We start from the raw sequence: 23685 nt of genomic DNA, 5'->3' as shown, positions 1-23685 counted from the left end.
AGTGAGAAATAGATTTAAGGGCCTAGATCTGATAGATAGAGTGCCTGATGAACTATGGAATGAGATTCATAACATTGTACAGGAGACAGGGATCAAGACCATCCCCATGGAAAAGAAATGCAAAAAAGCAAACTGGCTGTCTGGGGAGGCCTTACAAATAGCTGTGAAAAGAAGAGAAGCAAAAAGCCAAGGAGAAAAGGAAAGATATAAGTATCTGAGTGCAGAGTTTCAAAGAATAGCAAGAAGAGATAAAGCCTTCCTCAGTGATCAATGCAAAGAAATAGAGGAAAAGAACAGAATGGGAAAGACTAGAGATCACTTCAAGAAAATTAGAGATACCAGGGGAATATTTCATGCACAGATGGGCTCGATAAAGGACAGAAATGGTCTGGACCTAACAGAAGCAGAAGATATTAAGAAGAGGTGGCAAGAATACATGGAAGAACTGTACAAAAAGGATCTTCACGACCTGGATAATCACGATGGTGTGATCACTCATCTAGAGCCAGACATCCTGGAATGTGAAGTCAAGTGGGCCTTAGAAAGCATCACTACAAACAAAGCTAGTGGTGGTGATGGAATTCCAGTGGAGCTGTTTCAAATCCTGAAAGATGATGCTGTGAAAGTGCTGCACTCAATATGCCAGCAAATTTGGAAAACTCAGCAATGGCCACAGGACTGGAAAAGGTCAGTTTTCATTCCAATTCCAAAGAAAGGCAATGCCAAAGAATGCTAAACTACCGCACAATTGCACTCATCTCACACACTAGTAAAGTAATGCTCAAAATTCTCCAAGCCAGGCTTCAGCAATACGTGAAACGTGAACTTCCTGATGTTCAAGCTGGTTTTAGAAAGGGCAGAGGAACCAGAGATCAAATTGCCAACATCTGCTGGATCATGGAAAAAGCAAGAGAGTTCCAGAAAAACATCTATTTCTGTTTTATTGACTATGCCAAAGCCTTTGACTGTGTGGATCACAATAACCTGTGGAAAATTCTGAAAGAGATGGGAATACCAGACCACCTAACCTGCTTCTTGAGAAATCTGTATGCAGGCCAGGAAGCAATAGTTAGAACTGGGCATGGAACAACAGACTGGTTCAAAATAGGAAAAGGAGTGTGTCAAGGCTGTATATTGTCACCCTGCTTATTTAACTTATATGCAGAGTGCATCATGAGAAACACCAGACTGGAAGAAGCACAAGCTGGAATCAAGATTGCCGGGAGAAATATCAATAACCTCAGATATGCAGATGACACCACCCTTATGGCAGAAAGTGAAGAGGAGCTAAAAAGCCTCTTGATGAAAGTAAAAGAAGAGAGTGAAAAAGTTGGCTTAAAGCTCAACATTCAGAAAATGAAGATCATGGCATCCAGTCCCATCATTCCATGGGAAATAGATGAGGAAACAGTGGAAACATTGTCAGACTTTATTTTGGGGGGCTCCAAAATCACTGCAGATGGTGATTGCAAACCATGAAATTAAAAGACGCTTACTCCTTGGAAGAAAAGTGATGACCAACCTAGATAGTATATTCAAAAGCAGAGACATTAATTTGCCAACTAAGGTCCATCTAGTCGAGGCTATGGTTTTTCCTGTGGTCATGTATGGATGTGAGAGTTGGACTGTGAAGAAAGCTGAGCACTGAAGAATTGATGCTTTTCAACTGCGGTGTTGGAGAAGACTCTTGAGATCCCTTGGACTGCAAGGAGATCCAACCAGTCCATTCTAAAGGAGATCAACCCTGGGATTTCTTTGGAAGGAATGATGCTAAAGCTGAAACTCCAGTACTTTGGCCACCATATGCGAAGAGTTGACTCATTGGAGAAGACTTTGATGCTGGGAGGGATTGGGGGCAGGATGAGATGGCTGGATGGCATCACCGACTATATGGACGCGACTCTGAGTGAACTCCGGGAGTTGGTGATGGACAGGGAGGCCTGGAGTGCTGTGATTCATGGGGTCGCAAAGAGTCGGACATGACTGAGCGACTGAATGGAAGTGATGTGTGCATGTGTGTGACAGAGAGAGAGAGAGAGAGAGAGAGAGAGAGAAAGAGAGAGAGAGAGAGAGAGAGAGAGAGAGAGATGAGAGAGAGAATATGAACTAGTGACTGTTAGCCCTCTTAAAACTGCTGATCACACAGAATGGTCACAACTCTTATTTAAAATAGCCACAGCAGATTTAAATAAAAGTTGCAGTAGAGAGAAGAACTGTTACTTGGAGGACTCCAAGCTCTTACCAGCCAGGCACCGACTTCCAAAGCAGAAAAACAGGTTCAGGGTCCTAGTAGGAAGAGGCGGGGTGGGGCTGGGATTCTGATGGGTTGGGTCATCAATTCCTCTTATCTCCATTGGGTTTCAGAATCTAAGAGGTCCATCCTCACTACACCTCCCACTCTTGCCTAGCTGCCATCTGATCATCTGAAAATGTAACTCTGAGGGAGAGAAGGCAATATCCCAGAAGGTTTAACTGCCTTCAGGAGCCCAGACTCTTCCAACTATCTTGGTGTAGTCAGAACTTGAGTAGCAAGTGTTAAGCTAGAGGAAAATCATTTAGCAAAAGCAAAGCAGAAACTGGTCAAAGAGTGCTCCAGGGAAGTGAAGGTGGAGAGAGGATGGAAGAGCAAAGTTTGCCCTCTGTGTTTCTAGATTGTTCTCCTTCCCCTAATTTTAAAGCACTGAGTCACAGACTAGGATAGAATATCACCAGGAAGGATGAGGACCCTTTTCTGTTCCTTACTCAATGGCATCCAGCTTCTTTCTCAACAGAGACTTGCCTTCTGGACCAATGATGATCGCAGCACTCTGCTTTAGTCTGCCAGATCTCCTCGCTGAGCAGGGCTCCTGCATCTGCCTCTGTATGTCCCAGGCTTGCTTATTCCTGGAGCCTTCCCTGGGCTTTTTGGAAAACCCAGCACTGCATCTTTAAGGACCAAATTAAAGAGAAAAGATACGTTGTTGTTGAGTACATACTGTATTTAACGTTTTTTAATCCCAGAGAAGTGAAATGCAACATTTGTTTGAGTTTATGTAATGTCCAAAGACTGACAATTCAGAATTTCCTAATTAAAAGTCATTTTTAAGGCACTCTGCAGAGCCAGCTTTCATTCTCTTCCTTCATTGGGTTTTTCTCCAAACTGTAGCAGAATACCGGGGTTCTCTTTCTTCAAAGTGATACACACATGCTCATGCTTTGAACCTGCTCTTTGTCCTGACAACACAGAAAACAGCACAATTCCAATTGGGAAACAGGACAGGAAGGAAATACATGTGGGGAGGTGGGGCAGAAGAACATGGAGAAGATGTCCAATTTGATGAACTGACACAGTGGGAGCAGAAAAGTGAAGAGGCAGAAGGGAAATGGGACAGGGTGGGGTGGCCAGATGGCTGGCAGCCAGTGAAAAATAGGCTACATTTCCCAGTGATGTCTCAATTAATTTAGCTGGTTCCTTTTTTTTTTTTTTTTTTTTAAGATGAAGCTGATATAAGGGAGGTGTCTCAAAATTATGGCAAGTGTGTACACAGTAAGTGTGCCTGCTTGTGCTCATGCACTGAAGAGGGCTTGATTTTAGACACAGGTGTGATTTAGGAGCTCTAAAAAGCCCCCTTTTGATAAAAAATAATATCCCTTACTGGCCCACAACTGTGCCTGAAATTCCCACAAGAGCCACACTTTCAGATTAAGGCAAAATCTATAGCCCCTATTAAAATATAAATGTCACCGGAGAGGGTAACACTCAACTCTTTAGCACCCACTGACTGAACTGTCTGTTTCCTATCCAGAGTAGGACCCTGAGAGATGGGATGGAGGGGTGGGCACATTCTGACAGTTGGGGGAAGAAGGCTTGGTGATGTGGGATGCAGGAGGGGGACAGGTTGGGCAGCTGAGGGTGTGTGACATCGTATTAATAGTTGCTCCAGGAGGTTACTCAGGGGCAAAAGAGTAACCCTGGGAGGGATGGGGTAGCAAAAACAACTCCTCCCACATCACAGGTTTCCTTAGCGTGTGTCTGTGTGTGTGTGTGGTATATCTAACAGTTTGTAAATATTACAACATTCTGGGTATATGCCCAATATATTGGGTTGGTCCAAAAAGTTCATTCAGGTTTTTCCATAACATATTATGGAAAAAACCAAATGAGCTTTTTGGCCAACCCAACAGAATTCACTCGGGACTTTTAAGAACAGAGTACATCTCTGTATGTCCCTATGGTGTGTATACAGTCTGTGCACATGTGTACACACACACCTTTCCTCATACTCCACAGTAAGAGATCTTGTAAGCCATTGGGGATTTGGATGGGTCCAGGTCTTGGGGAAAGGACTGGCTTGGGGCAGGCAACATGGCTCCTTTCTTCGTTATCAGCAGATTTTCATTCAGTTCGGGTGGCTCTGCAGAAACGGCCAAGGCTTGGGTTATAAACACTGGGCGTGGGCCTTTCCATCTGGACTGGGGTTTGGAGGCATTCATGTGGACTTGGGGAGCCTGGGGGAGGGGCAAGTGGAGAGAGAATCTGGCAAAGGGTAGGTCTGAGATCAGCCCCAGGCCGCGTGCAGGAACCACGCGGGTACAGCAGGCGGGATCTGCCAGCTCTCCAGGGGTTTGCTCTGGTTGACTGACCTAATGGGGAAGAGTCAGAAATGAGGAAGGTTCAGGGCTGGAGGAGTGGGAGGAGAACTCGTCACTCCTCAATGGCCTTTTCCTATTCTTGGCACAGAAGAAAACTTGGGAAATCACGGATGAAGAATGTGGGCGGGGGGAGGGGCAAAGGTGGGAAGACACTAGAAGTGCTTCTCAATCCTATCTCACATTAGGATCATCTGCGTGACTTTCTAAAAACACCCGTCCCAGGCCCCACCCCCAAAGATTCTGCTGGAATGCGGTTGGGGAGGGGATCAGACATGAGTTTTCTGTAAGCTCCTTGGTGTCTCAAAAGTACATGTGGCGTTAGTTGAGAAGACAGCACCAGAGCAATCCAGAAGTCTTGTTCTGAGAGGGCCAGGCTGGAGCTGACTGATCAGTCCCCACCATCGTATGAAGAAGGAGAAGGGATGGGTCGATATGAGGGGGGTCAGTGGGGGACGATTCTGAGAATTTCTATTTGGACAGTCAAGCGTCTACTAGTTTGTTTGGCTTTACAGCCTCACTAGGTCTCTAATCCACTTCTGGTTTAAAATCTGTCTGAGGTGGAGGTGTTTGGGCACAGGGAGAGAATCCCCCGCCCCCCGCCCCATTTCCTGTCACTTCAAAGAGGAGTAATTCACTGTGCTGTATGGGGCCAAGAAGACAAACTCTGGGGTGAGATGGGAGTAGATTTTTCTGTTATATAATAAACACATGTTTCATAAATAAATAAACAAACCAGTAAGCAAGGCAATAAACAAAACAATGCACACAGTTTTTGCTCTCTTAAAGTGGTTCTCTCCTCACCCCATTGATCCTGGTGACACACACGTGGCCCTTGGTCACCTGAAGGTGACCAGCCCAGTCGTATGGAGGAAGTAGGACCGCTTTGGCCCCGGCTCTGCAAGGATCAGAGGAATCTGGAGAGAGTATTAACACTGGCCACCCGTGTGGCGGAGGGAGAAAGAGAGGAGATATATATTCCCTCTGTTTTTCATCCAAAAGTATAGGGAGGGAAGTTAGGGCTTGGGAACCAATGCTGGGACATTTTAGGTATCTGAAGTCCAAACTGACCGGCACTTCATCCCAGGTTCACTTAGAGGTGTGGGGATGGACTTGAGATCTGGATGGACCCAATCTCTCCACACAAAACGATACAGCAGGCACAACTCCCGCTTCAACACAGCTCCCCAGGAGCCAACCAGCCAGGCTGTGGAGAGTGCTGCACGGCATGTGGTGGGGTGCGAGGGAGGACAGGCCATGGGATGAGGGAATGGGAGGATGGTGAGGAGACAGGTAGGGTGGCGCCCGTTTTAGTGGGAAGGCAGCTATCCAGGGCTTCCGCTTCTGGAGCCAGCAGCCATTGCTCACTTCCTCCTCTTTAGTCTCTGCCATGTGGTTCTGCTCCTGGACGTGCCTTGTTCTACTAGGTGACCTGTATGTGGACATGGAGACATGTAAATAAAATGGGCATTAAGACAGTGGCCAAAGAATGTTATTCCTTAAAAGCAGATGTTTATAATCTGGGCTTCATAAGTAGATTGCAAGGGGACAATGACCCTGAGACTTTTATGCAAAATTATGAGTACTTATTTACATATGCATTGCTCTGTCAAGAGAGTCTATAGTATTTATGTGGCTGTTAAGCACAAACAATATTAGATTCTAGATCGGCTATAAGTGTAACCCACTAGCAAGGCACAAAAGGGTCTACAGAAATGGGTGGGAATTCCAGACCCTCTATGGCTTTGGTTCTCAGCATCCAAAGGCACAAGGGAATTTTTAAGAATTGCTGATTCACCAGAACTCTATCTATGGCTCTCCCAGTATACCTGCGCATGGGCATATATTCGAGCTCTGCTAAAACATTTTGAATGTGAATCTGTATTACTCAACTTAGAGTTGTTGATCAATTTTTCTTCTTTCAAAAAGACTGTTTTTGGGGAGTACTTGCATATATGGTAAATTGTGGTCCTAAAGAAGTGAACCGAATTTTTAAAATAGAAAGGGTATTTTTGAATGCATGAACGGAGTTGTTTTGAGATAAATCCAAGCTTTGGACATCTTCCTCTTGCTTTCCTGATCATTTGTTTACACTTCGTATCATTGGATTGTTATTATGCGGGGTTGGTTATAGCAATGTACTACTATAATGGCACAATGAGTTTTTGTGATTCCAAATGAACACAGTTGCATTCAGATTTTAGGCATGGTTTCAGTTTCAGAAAGGAAAAAAAAAACTCAAATTCTTATAGAGATGGTGAAATAAACGTGTTCCAGCTGTTTGAAGTTTGCAGACAACCCCACTATATATACAAATGGGGACTTAATAGCCTAGAAGCCATTCTAGAAACTGTCCCTCCCTTCATCTTGTGCTCTGGAATAACTGCCATGCTCTAGCGTCAGTGAATGCCAGTTCCCCTTCCTGCAGTGAGAGACTGCTTGTGCTGGGCTCTGCCAGCGTTTGATGTTATGCATGCCACAGAGAGACACATATGGTACGTGATGGGGAAGAGTGGGGGTACTGCGTGGATACAGGTGTGCAGAGGCTTGGAGTCAACCTCGGAATCTGTCTACTGCTCATGGACCACAGTGGAGAGATACCTGTGTGCAAAAGTCACATCATCGTGATGACCACTTTATATGACTATTATATTTATTATCATATTCCTATTATAGTAGTTATACAATAAGGATGCCTTTAGAGTAGCATAATTTTTGCACAAAATTTTTTTTCAACTACATAGTTGAGTTCCATCTATCAATTTTCCCCAAGGCAAGGCACAAGAAGCTTAGAGTTCTTGGTCAATGTGCTCCCACAAACCTAAAAACTTTAAGGGAGTGACTGTGGCACTGAGGACAGGTTTTCTTCCCATTTTACAGATGGAAAAGTGCAGGTGATCTGTATGAGAAGTCTTGCCTAATAAAGTCAATTCAATAAAAAGCCTTAGGGGTTCTCAGGTTTCCGCATCCACAAGACCTCCTGAGCACTTGAAATAGGCTTGGGAAATGACTCTTTCTCTACTGAAGAGGAAAAGACAAGATTTTCTGGCTGCAGAAAGTTTGGAATCCAGCTGAGTTTAGAGTTGCTTATCCTCTCATAAGAAATGGCCCATTTCCTTTATGATAAACACGCCCAAAGATAGCATTTCTCCTTGCTATTGTGAATGGCTTTTCAGAGGTGGTATTTTCTTGTTGTTTCTTCAGGTGAGATAGTGAGTCTTTAGTCCCTGATGTGTGTGTGTGTGTGTACGTACACTGTGTATGCATAAGCGCTGTGCATGGAGAGGTGGGTGGGATAGTGCCTTGGTCCCTGTTCATTGGATATGCACACACAGAGTCCTTCTTTCTTTCCTAATTAATAGCTTTCTATAGTTTCTGGTATATAAGGGAATGAAGTGGGAAATAATCTAATTGGCTGTTTTGCTTTCAAAGTCCAGTTTAATGAAATTGTTCTCAGCCTGAAATGCATGTATTATCTTTCCTGTTATTTTTCCAATTAATATTTCATTGGATCACGTCTATGAGGAATATTCTAATTGGTTTGAAGGGGTGGGGGTGAGGGGATGAGAGCAGATGGGGAGATGACCAGCTGCTCCTCTCATCACCAGAGCCACGTATGCACTGATGCAGCTGTAGGTTTTCCCCAATGCCTTTCCTTGGAGGAGCTCAAAGAGCTTGACAGAGTGCTGCCTTGCCACCTTAAACATCCTTACTGATCTCTTGGGCCAGACATACCAAGGGACCTCCTGCCAAGGTCCCTGGGTTCACTGAGATGTGTGACTCCAAAGGCAAAATGAGTAGCTCCTGTTTCCTGTGAGCATTGTCTACCTGCAGACTCTGTTTAGCCTACAAGAGTGAACACCTCTTATAAACACTTGTTTTAAGAGTGAGTCTCCAGAGGGACCTCACAATACCTCCCCATATCTGCTCTTCTTGTGAAGAGAACAATGCATAGAAGATGGCATGGAAACAGGGCTGGGCCTGGGGTGAGGCAATCCAGGTGCCCAGGGCAGACACCGAAGGGGCCTCCCTCTCAGCAGATGCAGAATTAGTGTTTGCAAACAGGAGTGAGTGCCTTTGATTTTCCAGGGCAGGCACCTTGGCTGGTTTGTGTCTGGCCTGAAGCAAAGCATTCCGTCCTCTCTCCTGTCTCCTCCTTGCTCCCCGTGATGTGGGGTCTCAGCCGTCTGAGCCCAGCCCCATGCCTAGCCATCTCTCTATTCAGATGCTTCACGTGCACTCTCAGAGCCCCTCACAATCCCCAGGGAGGTCTGCATGCAGCTAGGCTGCTGCTCTGCGTCTTGGCTTTCTCCTTCCTCCTCTAACTTGAATGTCTATTTTCCATTCTCTTGGGCATTTCTGACCCAGTATTCAGCTGTTTTAAGGGTCAGGCCACATTTTCTGGGTTAGTGAAGGACAGATAGGAGCCAGAGGCAGAGAAGAGCCTCCTTTGCATGGCCATGTGACCTGCTGCCCAAAGGCCTGACTTCATGTTTGTTTTGGTGAGAAAAGATAGTAGGTTCTCTTTGGGATCACTCTCCAGCTGGGCAAAATTGCCTTTCTTCCCAGAAATTCTGTGGTGTGGCCAACCTGGGAGTGAGGCACAGATTGGGATGTGGGAGCAGGGAGCCTTGGGAAGCAGCCCTGAAGCAAGCTCTGTGGCTGGTCCAGGGTGGGGCATGTGAAATAGGGCCTTAGCAGGCAGGACAGGCAGAGAGAGGGGCCATAGCCAATTATATTTCCAGTGTGGTGAGACAGCTTGGGGGTGGGGGGCAGTGTAGGAAGAAGTATTTCCTCCTTTTATGTGCACCCATGTGACCAAATCTGTAACGTTACCCACAAACTTGAAGTCCCAGCCAAATCTGGTGCATCTTGCAGAGATGGGAACTGTGTAGAGACAGACAGGCCAGTGGAGACCCACATAAAGATATGTATACATATAATAATAAGCATAATTTCCCCCTCTGTATTTCTTGCCTGAGCCCATGATAGGAAAAATGTAGCTGTCCCTGGCTGGCTTCTCCAGGAGGTTTAAATAGGCAAATCATTTTGGGATTTCAAGTCTGGCCCAGATCTGATCAGCCTCTTTTCCTTTCTGAAAGATCTCTTGGAATTCCAGCTATAAATTCTTCCCAGAGCTGCTTTCTACAGGGCTATGTAGAGATCTGCTTTCTTTCCTTGACTGCCAGGGTCCAGGCCTCACCAACAAGGTGTCTAATCCCCACTATTCCCCACAAAGCCGGGCCTCCCCTGGCAGGGACAGTGGGCTTCCCTGAGACGGTCTTTGGCTTCCAATCTGATAGGGCTTGAAGGCCTGCAACTCTTCCTGGGCCCCATGATTCTACTGACACGACAAGACCTTACATCAGGCAGCACTTCAGACATTTTTGAGTGTTTCCAGACATCACATCGCTGTGTCTTCCTGACTACAATGTTGGCTGTGCTGTGCTAGTGGCTCAGTTAACAAAGGACGAAACAGGCTGAGATGAATGACATGATTTGTTGACGGTCTAGTTCATCAGCTGGCTTCAGAAGATTCAGATCGTTCGGAGGTCCTGGGCTCTGGCCTCTGACTTCAGAGCACCCAAGTAGGCCTCCTTTCCAACATGGAAGAAGAGAGAAGTCACTGAAGACACAGATCCTAAGACCGCTGAACCCAGATTCCTCAGGAGAGCTTACTCTGCCTGGTCAAAGTGCATCCAGAGATCAATTAGGGCGGCTGTGCACAGACTTCCCCTGCAAGGTAGTCACCCTGCCTGAGGAAGAGCAGTGGAGAAAATGCTCCATGAGAGTGGAGGAAAGGAGAGGAGCCAGAAGACTGAAATTCAAATCTTAAGAGCACCATTGGTAGTAGTGTGACCTTGGACAGGTCACTTGACCTTCAAGTCTCTCATCTGTAAAATGGGGATATAAATTAGACCTTACAAGGTTATTGAGAATCAAGTCAAAAAGCATTTGTGTCTGTGCTATGCAGACTGCAACAAACTAATCAAATGAGAATTATTGTTGTTATAAGGATTAGACCAATACTAAGAATTTCTATCTTGAATAGAGATGTTTTATACTCTATGTAAAGGGAAGAAAGCACCCTTTCTAAGCTGTAAAGTGCTGTAGACCTCAAAGGAATTGTTAGGAGGAATGAGGTTAATTAGTAACGGGATCCATCATGGGAGGGAGCATGGCTAACCAAGGTAAGCAGAAGGACTCCATTTCTCCAAAAGCATTCTTATGAGTGTTTAAAAATGGCCAAACAACCTTGGCTGTCCTCTAGTCACTGAGCTGGCAACTCTTCTGAAGGCCTTCCATAGGCAGATGTCCTAACTAAGAAACTGGAACCAGACGTACTCAAGATCTCAAAAGAAATTTATGGCAATAAGACTCTGGGGTAAAAATATCTCTGGGCACTGAGCTCGCTCACTCCACTCCCTTTCTATCTAAGGATCATTTAGGCTTAATTATAGAGTTCAGGCATTCATTGGGGTTTTGATTAATTTTCTTTTCAGCTTGAAGCATGTGTGAGTGTAGCAGGTCTCTGTGTGTGTGTGTGTTTACATCTTTTTTTGCAACTCAGTTGGGAGCTGGCTCTGGCAATGTTTAATTGTGCCCTCAGTTCTAACAAGAATAGTCAATGTGCCAACTGGAGCTTGGAAAGCCATTGTTTCCAATGCCTCCGCCCCATGGGCTGCCCCTGCTGCATTGAGGGGTGGAGGGTGGCAAGGCCTTGCTCAGCTGGGACCTCAGCTGTGGGATGCTTGCTTTCCTCCCCCTTTTGTGCTCTTGGTGTTTCAGGGATTCTGAGACCAGGAGAGTAGGTTTCCTACTCCACCGACCACCAGTACTGTGCTACAAGCTGGTGAGTGACAGCCAGCTCACCCACACTGCAGCCCCTGGCAGGAATGTTTTCTGGGCAAGTCTCCTTGTGGATTACACAGTTTTCTGCATAAGAAAGCAGTGTTAATTAGTTTAATATGCCCACTTAGTTGACGGGTAGGGACTCCACGACTGTGTAGGTGAAAGTGACCTGCTTTCTCCTTCCTTCTCTTCTGTGCTCTCCAGGCAGGGAACAACTCAGGAGGCGCCACAATGTAGCATCATGGCAAGAGATGTGGAGCCAAGTGGCTCAGTTTGAATCCCAACTCCCCATATTTTCCATTTGTGTGCCTATCCACTTAGCCTCTGTGGATCTCAATTTACTGTTACACTCCTAAGACTGTCTGGGGATGGAAAAATGCACGTGGAAGCCTTTTGTAAACTACTCCATAAATCACAGTTGTTTTATTTTACTGCTCAGAATGACTGCTGAGAACATGATTTTGATCTATGAGATATTCCTAGCTCCAGAAAAGAGCTGCAAAAAGGCCCATGGAAAAGAAGACAGAGAAAGAACTAGCTTCCCACCTTCTTGGGTGCTGTGGACCAAAGCAACAAGCTGGGAATGTAAGATGCTGCAAAGACCCAGACTAAGAGTTCAAAACAGTTGGTATAGGTAAAAGAGAATCAGGAACATTCATTTCTTGGACATAACTGTTCTTTAAAGGATGGATTTCATTGTCTCTAGTGCTAAGAGGGTGAATGGCTCAAGGACTGTGACAATGTTTTGCCTGGAGCCAAGAGGAGAACTACGGTCTCAGGTAAGTGTGACAATGCTGTGATACGAGATATGGGAACCCAGGTCTTCTCTCGGCTCTGCTGCTGATTATGACCCTGAGAATGATGTGACCCTGAATAGATGAGACCTCAATTTCCTTGAGATTATGGAAAAAAAAATCTCAAAGGAATCTATGAGGAATTTATGATTTAATAAAATGCTCTTTTCCACACAGCAATTTAAAACTCCTGTGCCACTAAGAGACTGTTGTGGTATGTATGTGTGTTTAGAATTCAAATATAGTACTAAGACTACCCAACTAAAACCTAATCGAGGCACCACACGAACCCCTTTAAACTGATGGCATCTGGTGTCAGACACAAGGACTGTCAGGGAAAGAAAGGCCTGATGGGAGGATGGAGGTGACCCAAACAGAGATTTCAAGACGAATTCACTCTTGTTGGAGAGCCTTTCATTTGGCAATATCTGAGGAAGCTGAAAGGTAATGACCTATGGATGACAGAAAAGACACTATTTCCTTGTAAAGCAACTCTAACTTCAAAATAATAGGCTGCAGAGCAACAGAACATTCTGCCAGGCTGACTTCAGAACTGAGACAGCCAACTAAGAGTTCACAGCACTATCACTGACAGTAGTCATAATGTATATTTGCACAGTACCTTTAACTTTTATAAGTACCTTCCTATTTCTCTCATTTTTGTTATTACCTAACTTTCCAGAAAACTTGCCCAGGGCAATTTCTTTTAAAACTCTAGAAAATGTGAGTTTTCAGTGGGAAGAAATGTCTAACCAAGTATGTAGCATTTATAAATACAGATATGCCCTTGAAAAAGTTATGCTATATGTAAACATAATTGTGTAAGTCATATCATATTTTCATGGGCAGAAATCATGTGTAGCATTTTGTAATGTAAAAAAACCTTTCCTCTTTAACCTTCTGTTTGTTACAATTTTAGATTTTTAAATATCAGGTTTTCTTAAAGTAGGGCCATAAGGATTAGATTTCAGGATCAGTATCCACACTCCAGAATTCCATAAGGGTAACATCTAATTCAATCACAGGGAGAGATTCCTATTTCTGATGTCAACATGGAAAATTAAGCAGCTTTGTATTTTAACCATGGAGCTCTCTGAGACTACCTCTCCCATAAAATAAGGAGAGATAGGAAAGGACAGGGAAATCCAAATGTAACAGTTGAACTGTTTCTAAATGGAATGTCTCCAGGTCTTCTGTGAGTCACTGCTGTGTCATGAATGTGGTGTTATAAATAGCTCAGCTTGCCATCAATAACTAATGTATAAGAGAGTAGTTGGTGGTTAGGATATGAGGTTAAAATTTGGAGTGGATCTGCTAAACTTCTCATGTAAATAAGCACCTACTCCTGTGACCTGAAGTAACCTGAAGTAAATAAGACCAAACTCCATTTTTGATAAAAGTAATAAACAAGTCTTCCTGCTTTTTATTCTCCATCTTCAAACTCAGATAAAAGATAGATCAGTGGAGCCAACCATGGGATTATAATAATTGCATGAACATTAACTCTCTCGGCTCTGAAATTAGGCTGGCAATATCCACTCATAAAATCCACAACGGTATTGTGGGAGTTTTAGAATTATTTTGCATGGAGGGTTTTGAACAAGGATCTATCTATCTATCTATCAAAATTAGCACTATCAAGAATAAAAGGAAAAGCTCTTTTGTAATGATTTAAAAGTTCTTTTTGTGGTGATCCTTATGGCAAAGATTGGATACCTTTAAAAACTTATATTGACCTGACTAGAGGAAATATGGCCTTTCGTCCTTATTGGTTGGATCTCATCAATACAGGTTTGTTTGCTGTGAGTAGCTCAGATTTTCATTAAGAGTCTGAAGTTAAGCATTATGAAGCACTTTCTCACAAATGCTCAAGCAGTTAAAGTTGAGCTTCTGTGAAACTGAGCTAAAATAAACATATAGAGATACACAGCATATGTACTGTGTATGCAGAAAGGCTATAAGCACACAAGCAGATACAGCTAGCAGGTCCTGCCAGCAATCATGCTGGCATGTGTGTTTGCATGTGTGAATGTGTAACAGCAAAATACTATTCTTACTTGTTGGAATGGTCTCGAAACTCTACATGGGTTCAAGCCTTATAAACAATTATCTTTTTGTAAATTAGGGCTGGTAATAGGAAGAGAAGCAGCAGCTGCAAACAAAATCACAATTTGGGTTTCAGTAAAAACATGGTGAAGGCCCCAAATATCACAGCTATTGCAGAATTCAGAAACTATCTATCCAAATACTGTGACTGAGGATACTTTGAATAAACAGTTTTTGGAAAGATGTGGGTAGATGGAAATGCTGTCATCATCGTCAACTAGAACCACCGTCAGCACCCTGGACAGTTCCTAGGAGGCTCTCCCTCGGAACAGAAGCAACATATTGTTTTCTTAGCGTTTCTTTCATTTCAGTGAGTGTGTTGATGATCTGATGATTAACTAATACATGCATAGGTATTACTTTGCAGTAACAAAGTTATCCCCTCCTCCTTCCATTGCCCATTCACTTTCATTCCGCCCCATTCCCCAGCACCCTCCAGTTAGACAATGGGACATATGTCTTACAAACACCTGATGTGGATGTTTTCACTCTCACTTCTAATTGGTTGGGAAGCAGCATTTGCCACAGGCACTGTTTAATTTTGTTTCCATCCCCTGCCTCTCACAGGAAAGAAATGGTCAATAGTTCAGATAAAAGAATCATCCTGGTCAGCTCCAAAATATGGCTACTTGCATGGTAATCACAGCAAGTCTTTCAGAGCAGCGATTTTCTTTATTCCTAAAAGGAAGGGATTTTTCCTAAGGACTATGGTTCTACCAACCAAGGAGCAGCTCTACTCTTCACAAGTGGCTGCAAAGGCTGGCAAACCACGAGGTCTGCTTTGGCTCAGAAACTCAGTTTGGCTCCTGCCACCCCTGGCAACCTCACTGCGTGTCTCAGTGGCATATGCTCCACACACAGTCAGGCCAGTCTGCTTCTACTTTGGAGGGATCACAACTAGAGGTGGCCCCCGCTTGGGCCTCCACATGAGGACCTGGGCATCATTGGCATTGGGCTTCACTAGTGCGTTGGGGGGTATGGGCTCCATCCGGCTCAGGATCCGGGGCTGCTCCTGCTGAGTCCTGCCCACCAGGCGGGCCCGTTGCCCCAAAAGTTGCAGAGGGTCCACCTCAATGTCCACCCTCATCCTCCACTTGATGGTCTGCAGAATGATCTTCTCTTTCGTGGTTGTGTTCATGGCCACCAGCCAGGTAGTGAAACTCTGGTCCCTCTTGATCCGTGTGAGCAGTGGCACATTGCTGTCACTCACTGGCACCGCCCATGTCACACTGGGGTAGAAATTGTCATTCATGCTGACGGAGAACCTGGAGATCTTGTTGGTGGGGCCAACCAGGGTCACAGTTTCTGTGGTGTTCCCGTACCAAGGGTAGCTCACCCCATCTGAGTCACTGATGGCTTTCACTCTCCCTTCCCTCAAGTCAGGCAGTTCCCAGCTTGACCTGGCAAAGCAGAAGAGATGCACAAGAAAAGAAGAGGCTGAATGAATTTTTTAAAAGCTGGAGAGGTGCCCACCACTTAGTAACAGTCAACTTGGGCAAAATGGGAAGTTTAGAGGGGGAATTCAGGTAAAAAATGTCTATGCTGCGCTGCTTCAGGATTAAATGAGAACAAATCAAAACAGAACAAAAATGCAACACCAACACAAATCAAGTTAAGCCATAAGTAGTTCAACAGAGAGCAAAAATCTCAAAGAAGCATTTGTGAGATCCACAAAGGCATCAACTATCTGCAACCGTATAATTGTAATGAACTATCTAGAGGTATTCAACTGAATAAAAATACTTTCTCAGGAAGTGTGAGCTTATGTAAGGTTTGTTTGTCAAGAAAAGATGGTGGTTGGAATTTGACATACTTGTAAGGAAGTTGCAGGTGGAAAGGAGGGCAAAGAGAGCTAAGGTTAAAGGTTATACTGATTTCATATGAAATCACAATAGTAGAATTTCTACTCAACAAATAAAAATGTTTAAATTCTAGTCATTGGCCAATCCAGTATTTAGAAAACCTGCACATAGAAACTTGTAATAGGAGATAAGGGTCACCTTTGGGAAACCACCTCAGTGTGCAAGTTGTGCCACAGATTGGCATACATAGTCTATTGTGCTGTTTTCCCATCACCTTTAAGTCCAGCCTGGAAGTTTAATTGCTTAGTTTAGCAAACACGCCATTCTGGGCACTTTGTTACTCCTCCTGGCTGCTTCTAACTTTGAACGGAAGGAAGGAGGAGAAGATATGCCCATATTCTTAGCCCATGTTTCTCCTCCAATGCTATGGAATATTCTTCATCATCATAGCTGATACTTATTGAGTGCTTACTCTATTCCAACCACTGTGCTGAGTTTTTTATGTTATCTCAGTTAATGCTCAAAATATCCCACAAGATAAATATATTTTTATTTCCATTTATACTTGAGAGGATAGACACTTAAAAATATTAAGGCGCATGCAAGAGTTCTACAAGCTGTAAGTCGTGGGGCTGGGAGTCGTCTGACTCCAAAGTCTATGCTTTTGACCACAAAGCAACAATGCCTTCTGAAGTGGCCTTACACGATGCTGGAAAAAGCCAGAGTGGAGGGGATTCAGGCTGTCCAATGATCTAGCAGCTCCCAGAGCAGCCATGGGAAGCTGGACTGGACCCTACTGGGGGCAGATATTGAGTCAGCAGAGTCTGGCTATGCAACCTCCATATATCCTTTCCTGGGACCAAGAATAACTCCGTAATATTGTGTAAGAATTTAATAATTAAGGAAAGAAAGGAGACTGCGCCACTCATCAGCAAAGAGGTAGTCTTGTTCCATACAACGAGTGACAGAGATGCTGCAGGACTTTATACCAATCACCTGAAAGGGAGCTATGTTGCCAGGTTAATACTGAACTGTCTCAGAATCCTTCACACAAGGACACTAACTGCTGCCTCCTGCTGCCACTGCCCCCACCCCACCCCCCACCCCTGCGTTCCCTATGCTAGTCAGACCCAGCCTGAAGGGAAGGGAAGGCTGGATTGCCTGGAGAGGAGGTGAGCTCACAGCTTCAAGAACCCTTTATCTTGCCTCCATGCCCTTAATAACTGCTGGCAATAACTGCAGTGTATAATGGTTAGCAGAAACTAAGTAAGAGGAATTGACTTGATGCAGAAAGTTGGAGATTTTGTTACAATTTTGTTACCTGTGCTAGTTGTAGCTGGACCAAGGAGTAGCTGCCAGATAATTCTATAGCTGCTTATTACTGTACAAAGGGGAATAAGTGTTGTTTGAGTGGGATATAATCATACAAGGGTCAGGTCAAGTGAGAACTGAACTGCTTGCTGGGTTGATGAAACAACCACACTGGAGGTAGCTTTGTGTCCCAAGTCAAAGGATTGCTACAATTATTCAGTCACAAGGCACTCATTTTCTGTGTTGCTCCAACCTACTTCTTCACTGGTTACAGTGACCAGGCTCCGCTGGCCTGTGGTTTCCTCTGTGGGACTGGAGGACAAGTATTCTCAATAGTGTAAAACTGTACTTGCTCTCCTGTCCTAAACACTGGGCCACCTGTAGAATGTTGTTTAGGGAATTTGGCTTGTTATAATGCTGTCCTTTTCTGGGCTGAATATCTTGCCATTTAGTTATTTTTTTCTATAAAGTATTTACAGTTCATACTTTGCCTCTATTTTCCTGCACAAAATTATGTGAGCAGAGACTTGGGCCCAAAGCTTAGTTTGGTCCCAGATTTTCTGAAAACAGAGATAATAAAACAAAGTTGCACTCTTGTGCCTATCTTGAAAGAGAAAGATGATACCCTTGTCTTGGAAGATTCTCTGGAACAGAGAAATGAAACAGGCTTCTTAATCATCACAATGGTCATGAACTTGAGCAAATTCCAGGAGACAGTGAAAAACAGGGAAGTCCGGAGTGCTGCAGTCCATGGGGTCACAAAGAGACATGACTTAGCAACTGAACAACAATCATCATATCAAAACAAATGCATCTGGAAAGTGTAGCCAGTGAATGTGGTGACCTTGGGAGGCTACACATTTGTTCATTCCACCCATTGCTGTGACTGTCCACTGGTCTATTGGAAATCCCTCAGGTCTGAGGTATGGTCTCTTTCACAGCCCCAGGTGCCCTAGGACTACTACAATGGTTAAGGAAGTGTTTGATTTTGGAAGCAGCCAAAACTCATTGACTTAAGCCTAGTGATTGAGAGTAGGCTTCTTTTTGAAAAGTATCATATCATCTTTCTTTTATGAAAAATAGATATTAATGTGCATTCCAAGGTAGTGGATTTTTACAAGAAGAGTTATGCCTATAAAATGCATAACTGGTTAATGCAGCTTTTGTAATAGTTTGCAAAGAGATCCCTGATAAGTTCCAAGAATAGCACCACTGGAATCATTCTATAACTATTACAACTACTTCAAATGAGATGCCAGAATCACTTCAAATTCCACATGACCTAAACTAAATCACCACATCCACCATAAACTTGGGCTTCCCTGATAGCTCAGTTGGTAAAATATCTGCCTGCAATGCAGGAGACTGCTGTTCAATTCTTGGGTTGGGAAGATCTGCTGGAGAAGGGCTAGGCTACCCGCTCCAGTATTCTTGGGCTTCCCTTGTGGCTCAGCTGGTAAAGAATCCACCTGCAATGTGGGGGACCTGGGTTCAATGCCTGGGTTGGGAGGATTGCCTGGAGAAGGGAATGGCTACCCACTTCAGTATTCCAGCCTGGAGAATTCCATGGACAGTAAAGTCGATGGGGGTCACAAAGAGTTGGACATGACTGAGCGACCTTCGGCATAAACTTGGTCCTTTCACCCTGTCTCTGCTGCAGGCATTGGCCCACTGCTCATCCCATCTTCCAGGCCAGAAGTGTGATCATTTTTGGCTCTTCCTCTGCCCTGCCCTAGACTGCCACAGCCACTGTGTTACTGCATATTGTGAATTTTTTCCCATAGGTGATGCTTGACTTTATCTCCCTTTCTCCACCAAACTCTCACTGCCCTCGTTTAAACCAAGCCCTCAGCATCTCTTACCTGGTCTACTATAACGGTCCACAACTGGTCTCTCTGCATCCAACTGATTCCTCTTAAATTCATCTTCCAGGCTGCACTGATGTTCCAATATGCAGATATGATTATGTCTTTTCTCTGCCTAAAACCCTTCATAGTCTCCTTTACATGGACATCACTGGCACAACCTACAGGAAAAATTCAAGTTCCTTAATAGGACATTTGTGGCCCTCTGTGGCCTGGCCTTCCTGTCCCCATAAACCATGCTGTTTCTCACCTCTGGCCCTTTGCTCATGCTGTGCCCTCTGCCTGCACTGCTCTTTCCTCTCCTAAAGTTTACTGTGTGTAACTACCTGATATTTGAGGATCATTGCATGTACTATCTCCTCCAGGAAGCTTTCTTCTGCATTTCCATGGATATCTCCAGGTCTTTATAAGTCCTGGATTTTAATTATCTTGAAGGCTTTCCCCTTTGCCCCCATCATTCCTGGCAATCTTTCCTGATTTCCTGCATCTCAGTGCAATCTTTCCTGATCACCATATTTAAAATCAACACTTCTTGCCCCAGCCCTCCGCATCCCCCATCTTTGCTTCATTTTTCTCTACAGCAGTCTAATATACAATATTAGACATATGCAGAGTACATACATTTAACTTATATGTTTATTTAACTTATACACAGGGTACATCATGCAAAATGCCAGTCTAGATGAATCAGAAGCTGGAATCAAGATAACCAATAACCTCAAATATGTAGATGACACTGCCCTAATGGCAGAAAGCAAAGAGGAACTAAAGAGACTCCTGATGAAGGTAAAAGAGAGTAAAAAGGCTGGTTTAAAACTAGAAATTAAAAAAAACTAAGATCATGGCATCCAGTTCCATTGCTTCATGGCAAGTAGATGGGGAAAAGATGGACAGTGACAGACTTTATTTTCTTGGGCTCCAAAATCACTGGATGGTGACTGCAACCATGAAATTAAAAGATGCTTGCACCTTGGAAGAAAAGCTATGACAAACATAGACATTAAAAAGGAGAGACATCACTTTTCTGATAAAGGTCCATGTAGTCAAAGCTATGGTTTTTCCAGTAGTCACTTATGGATGTGAGAGTTAGAAAGAAGACTGAGCGCTGAGGAATTGATGCTCTCAAAGGGTAGTGCTGGAGAAGACTCTTAAGAATCCCTTGGACTGCAAGGATATCAAACCAGTTAACCCTAAAGGAAACCAACCCGGAGTATTCACTGGAAGGACTGATGCTGAAGGTGAAGCTCCAATACTTGGGCTACCTGATGTGAAGAGCTGACTCATTGGAAAAGACCCTGATGCTGGGAAAGATTGAAAGCAAGAGAAGAAGGGGGCGAAAGAGGATGAGATGGCTGGATGGCATCACTGACTCAATGGACATGAGTTTGAGTAAACTCTGGGAGATAGGAAAGGACAGGGAAGCTTGGCATGGTGCAGTCAATGGGATTTCAAAGAACCAGACATGACTTAGCAACTGAACAACCACAACAACATATTATATAACTTACTTATCCCTTGGAGAAGGGAATGGCAACCCACTCCAGTGTTCTTGCCTAGAGAATCCCACGGACAGAGGAACCTGGTGGGCTACAGTCCATAGGGTCACAGAGTCAGACATGACTGAAGTGACTGAGCACAGGGCAAGGAACAGAGATGGGACAGGGTTAGAGAGAAAGGAAACAAACAACCACAGGACCCTTGCATGTGCAAGCACTTGGCAGCAACTGTAAGAGGCAGGGACTATTATGTGGTGTTCTTACATGAGGAAAGGGGGAGGAAATAGCAACCCACTCCAGTAGTCTTGCCTGGAAAATCCCCTGGACAGAGGAGCATGGTGGGTTACAGTCCACGTGGCCACAAAAGTGCTGGGCATGACTTAGCGCCTGAGCATGGATAAGGAAAAGAGAACTATGCAAAGTCATACAGATGGGAAAGGGCCGGTGCCAGGATTTAAAGCCGAATCTCCTTGACCTCAAACTCTTGCCTTTTCTACTGCATCACACTTGTGGGAACAGCTCCTCTGAGTTTTATATCTCACCTTTCCTTCCTTGAAGTCTTTGGTGTGATGGATGGAGGAAGCACCAAGACTGCCCTCAGGAGTCTTGGATGTCAGTCCCAAGGTGGCTGCTGGCTGACCTTAGCAAGTCAGCCTCAGGCTGCTCATGTGTAAAATGGGAAGAAAAATAAGCCCACCTCCTTAATCTCAGGGCTATTCCAAGGATCAGATGAAGGGACGTGATGTGTGAACAACTGCTTTGTAAACTGTAACACACTAGGTCAATATTAATCCTTATCATCTCATTCCCCTCCTTCTCCAACAACCCTTCTCCTCATTGTGATAAACACAGTGCTTTTGTTTTAGACAATCAGCCATTGACCTGAAGCTCACAGCTAATGGACTCGCCAATGGAGCTGATAATGAACACATCGATTACTGCAACCTTCATGCTCTCTGAATCCCATTTCTAGAATAAAGACGCAAATCTCAATCAAACAAGCTTATGTGAAGCATTTCATTTAAATAACCAGTCCCTGGGTTTAAGTACAGGCCTCTACCCAGACCCAGCTAGTTTTCCCAGTGTCCATGAGGGCCAGAGCAACCTCTCTGAAGGACCCTTGCTTTGCTCTCATGGAAGCCCTGTGGTCACCAAGTGGATGTGGGCAGGGGCAGCAGCATTCTTCAAGGCAGGGAGTGGGCAGGTGTGCAGGGCACGGTTGATACTAACATCCTTTGATGGCGACTGGAATGGGAATCAGAGAACCCCACACGAGATGATGGTTTCATGCCTGTATAGCTGCCAGGGAAGGCTCTGAGATCCTGGATGGTTCTAAACTGACTCCCCTCTCCCGAAGAGCACCCTCCCAGGCTACCCAGGTTCTTCCTTGGGCTCTGGTTCTGTCCAGCAACTAAAGGGTTACTGTAGGCATGGCAGAGGACAAGTTCCGCCGTTGAGCCTCAGTCGTGATCATGTCACAGGCCCTGTTCTGAGAGTCTCTGGCCTAACCACCATCACAAGCCTGCTCTTAAAGGACGTCTGACCGCTGTGTAAACTTTACTGCATTTAGAAGGTGGAAAAGAGGCCCCTACCTTGTCTCTTTATGTCATGGTCTGAACCTGTGGAGTTACCAGTCAGGAATGTGGGAAGTTTAAAGAGCACACCAGGGTTTCTGAGAATTCAGCTTCTTTTCTCCCGACTGTGCTAAGAGCCCTGTGCCCACGTCCCAGGAAACCTGCTCTGCATCACTTCTGGCACGTGCAGCACCCAGAATCTTTCCTCCCCACGGCCCACTGCAGAAAAGGCTCTGAAACAGCAGTCCAAGGCAGGTGGGGAGGCTGAGAGGGAGAGGACGGAGACACGCCTCTGGAAAGAGTTGGTGGGGACTGGGAGAGGGCTGAGGTGGGGGTGGGGTGAAGCCAGCACCCTGTGTCACCCAGGGGAGTCATGAAGTCCATGGGCCCTCAGCTCACTCAGGCACCAGTCCCAGCCCGGGTGCTGGCACATACACTGACTCTCAGATGGTCTGCACCATGATTACAGAGTAAGTTTTAAAATTAGGTTTTTCCTCATTCTGCTCTGTTTATGTCAGATTCTTGAGAAGCCTGTAAATACCACCCTCCCACCTCCCCCTTCCTTCCTGACCACATCCTTTTCTTTCTGGCACACAGGGAGGCATTTTTCCCCCCACAGCAGAAAGGACAATTTCCAGTGTTTTTAGAGTCATCAGTGTTGGGCAAGACTCCACGTTTGAGTGAAAGGCTTCTTTGGTAAGTCACCCTCATGTTCTGTTTAGACTGGGTGTCTCTACCACTGGAGACACCTTTTAGTATGTACTTATCCTTCACCACTGGGAGGTCAGTTACCATCTCGAAGCCCCTGTCTCAGAGGCCTCTGCTGGGCTGTCTTATTTGATAGCCCTGAGGTCTTGGATCAGTGGCCAGTTTTCTGGGTCATGTCTGGGGATGGTTTGTCTCTGACTCTCATTCTGAGTTTCTTGGAGCAAAGTCCTTCCCCCACAGAGCGAGAGTGAGCTACAGGCTGGGGTAGCTTTACCCATGGAGCATCCTCACATACGCCTGTGGGGTGGGAATGATGAGCTATGGCCGCTACAGAGCTGACCAGGCCCTGGCACGTGAGGGTCTGTATCTACCCTCAAAGGGCTCACAGCCAGCCTGAGGTGACAGACCATACCTCCTGATGAGTTGGAGACCAGAATTCACCTTTTCTCTCTATGTGCGTGGCCCCCATCCTGTTCCTCATCATTTCTCCTCTCACTGGGATGCTGCAATGCTGGGCCCCAGCTCTAAACTTGCCCTACCCCCACAAG

At 45.0% G+C, this 23685-nt stretch overlaps 1 protein-coding gene across 1 annotated transcript in view; it reads right to left on the bottom strand.

Moving 5' to 3' along the window:
• Positions 1-15258: 15258 nt before the first annotated feature.
• FAM78B (family with sequence similarity 78 member B) overlaps positions 15259-23685 on the bottom strand; it is a 91474-nt gene continuing 83047 nt past the window's right edge. The window contains exon 2 of the mRNA XM_068966199.1: positions 15259-15781. Coding sequence (XP_068822300.1) covers positions 15259-15781 — 523 coding nt within the window. The remainder of the gene's footprint in view (positions 15782-23685) is intronic.

Source organism: Capricornis sumatraensis, chromosome 2 (genome assembly GCF_032405125.1).
Source record: "Capricornis sumatraensis isolate serow.1 chromosome 2, serow.2, whole genome shotgun sequence".
NCBI lineage: Eukaryota > Metazoa > Chordata > Mammalia > Artiodactyla > Bovidae > Capricornis > Capricornis sumatraensis.
This window is presented reverse-complemented; position numbering and strand designations above follow the sequence as displayed.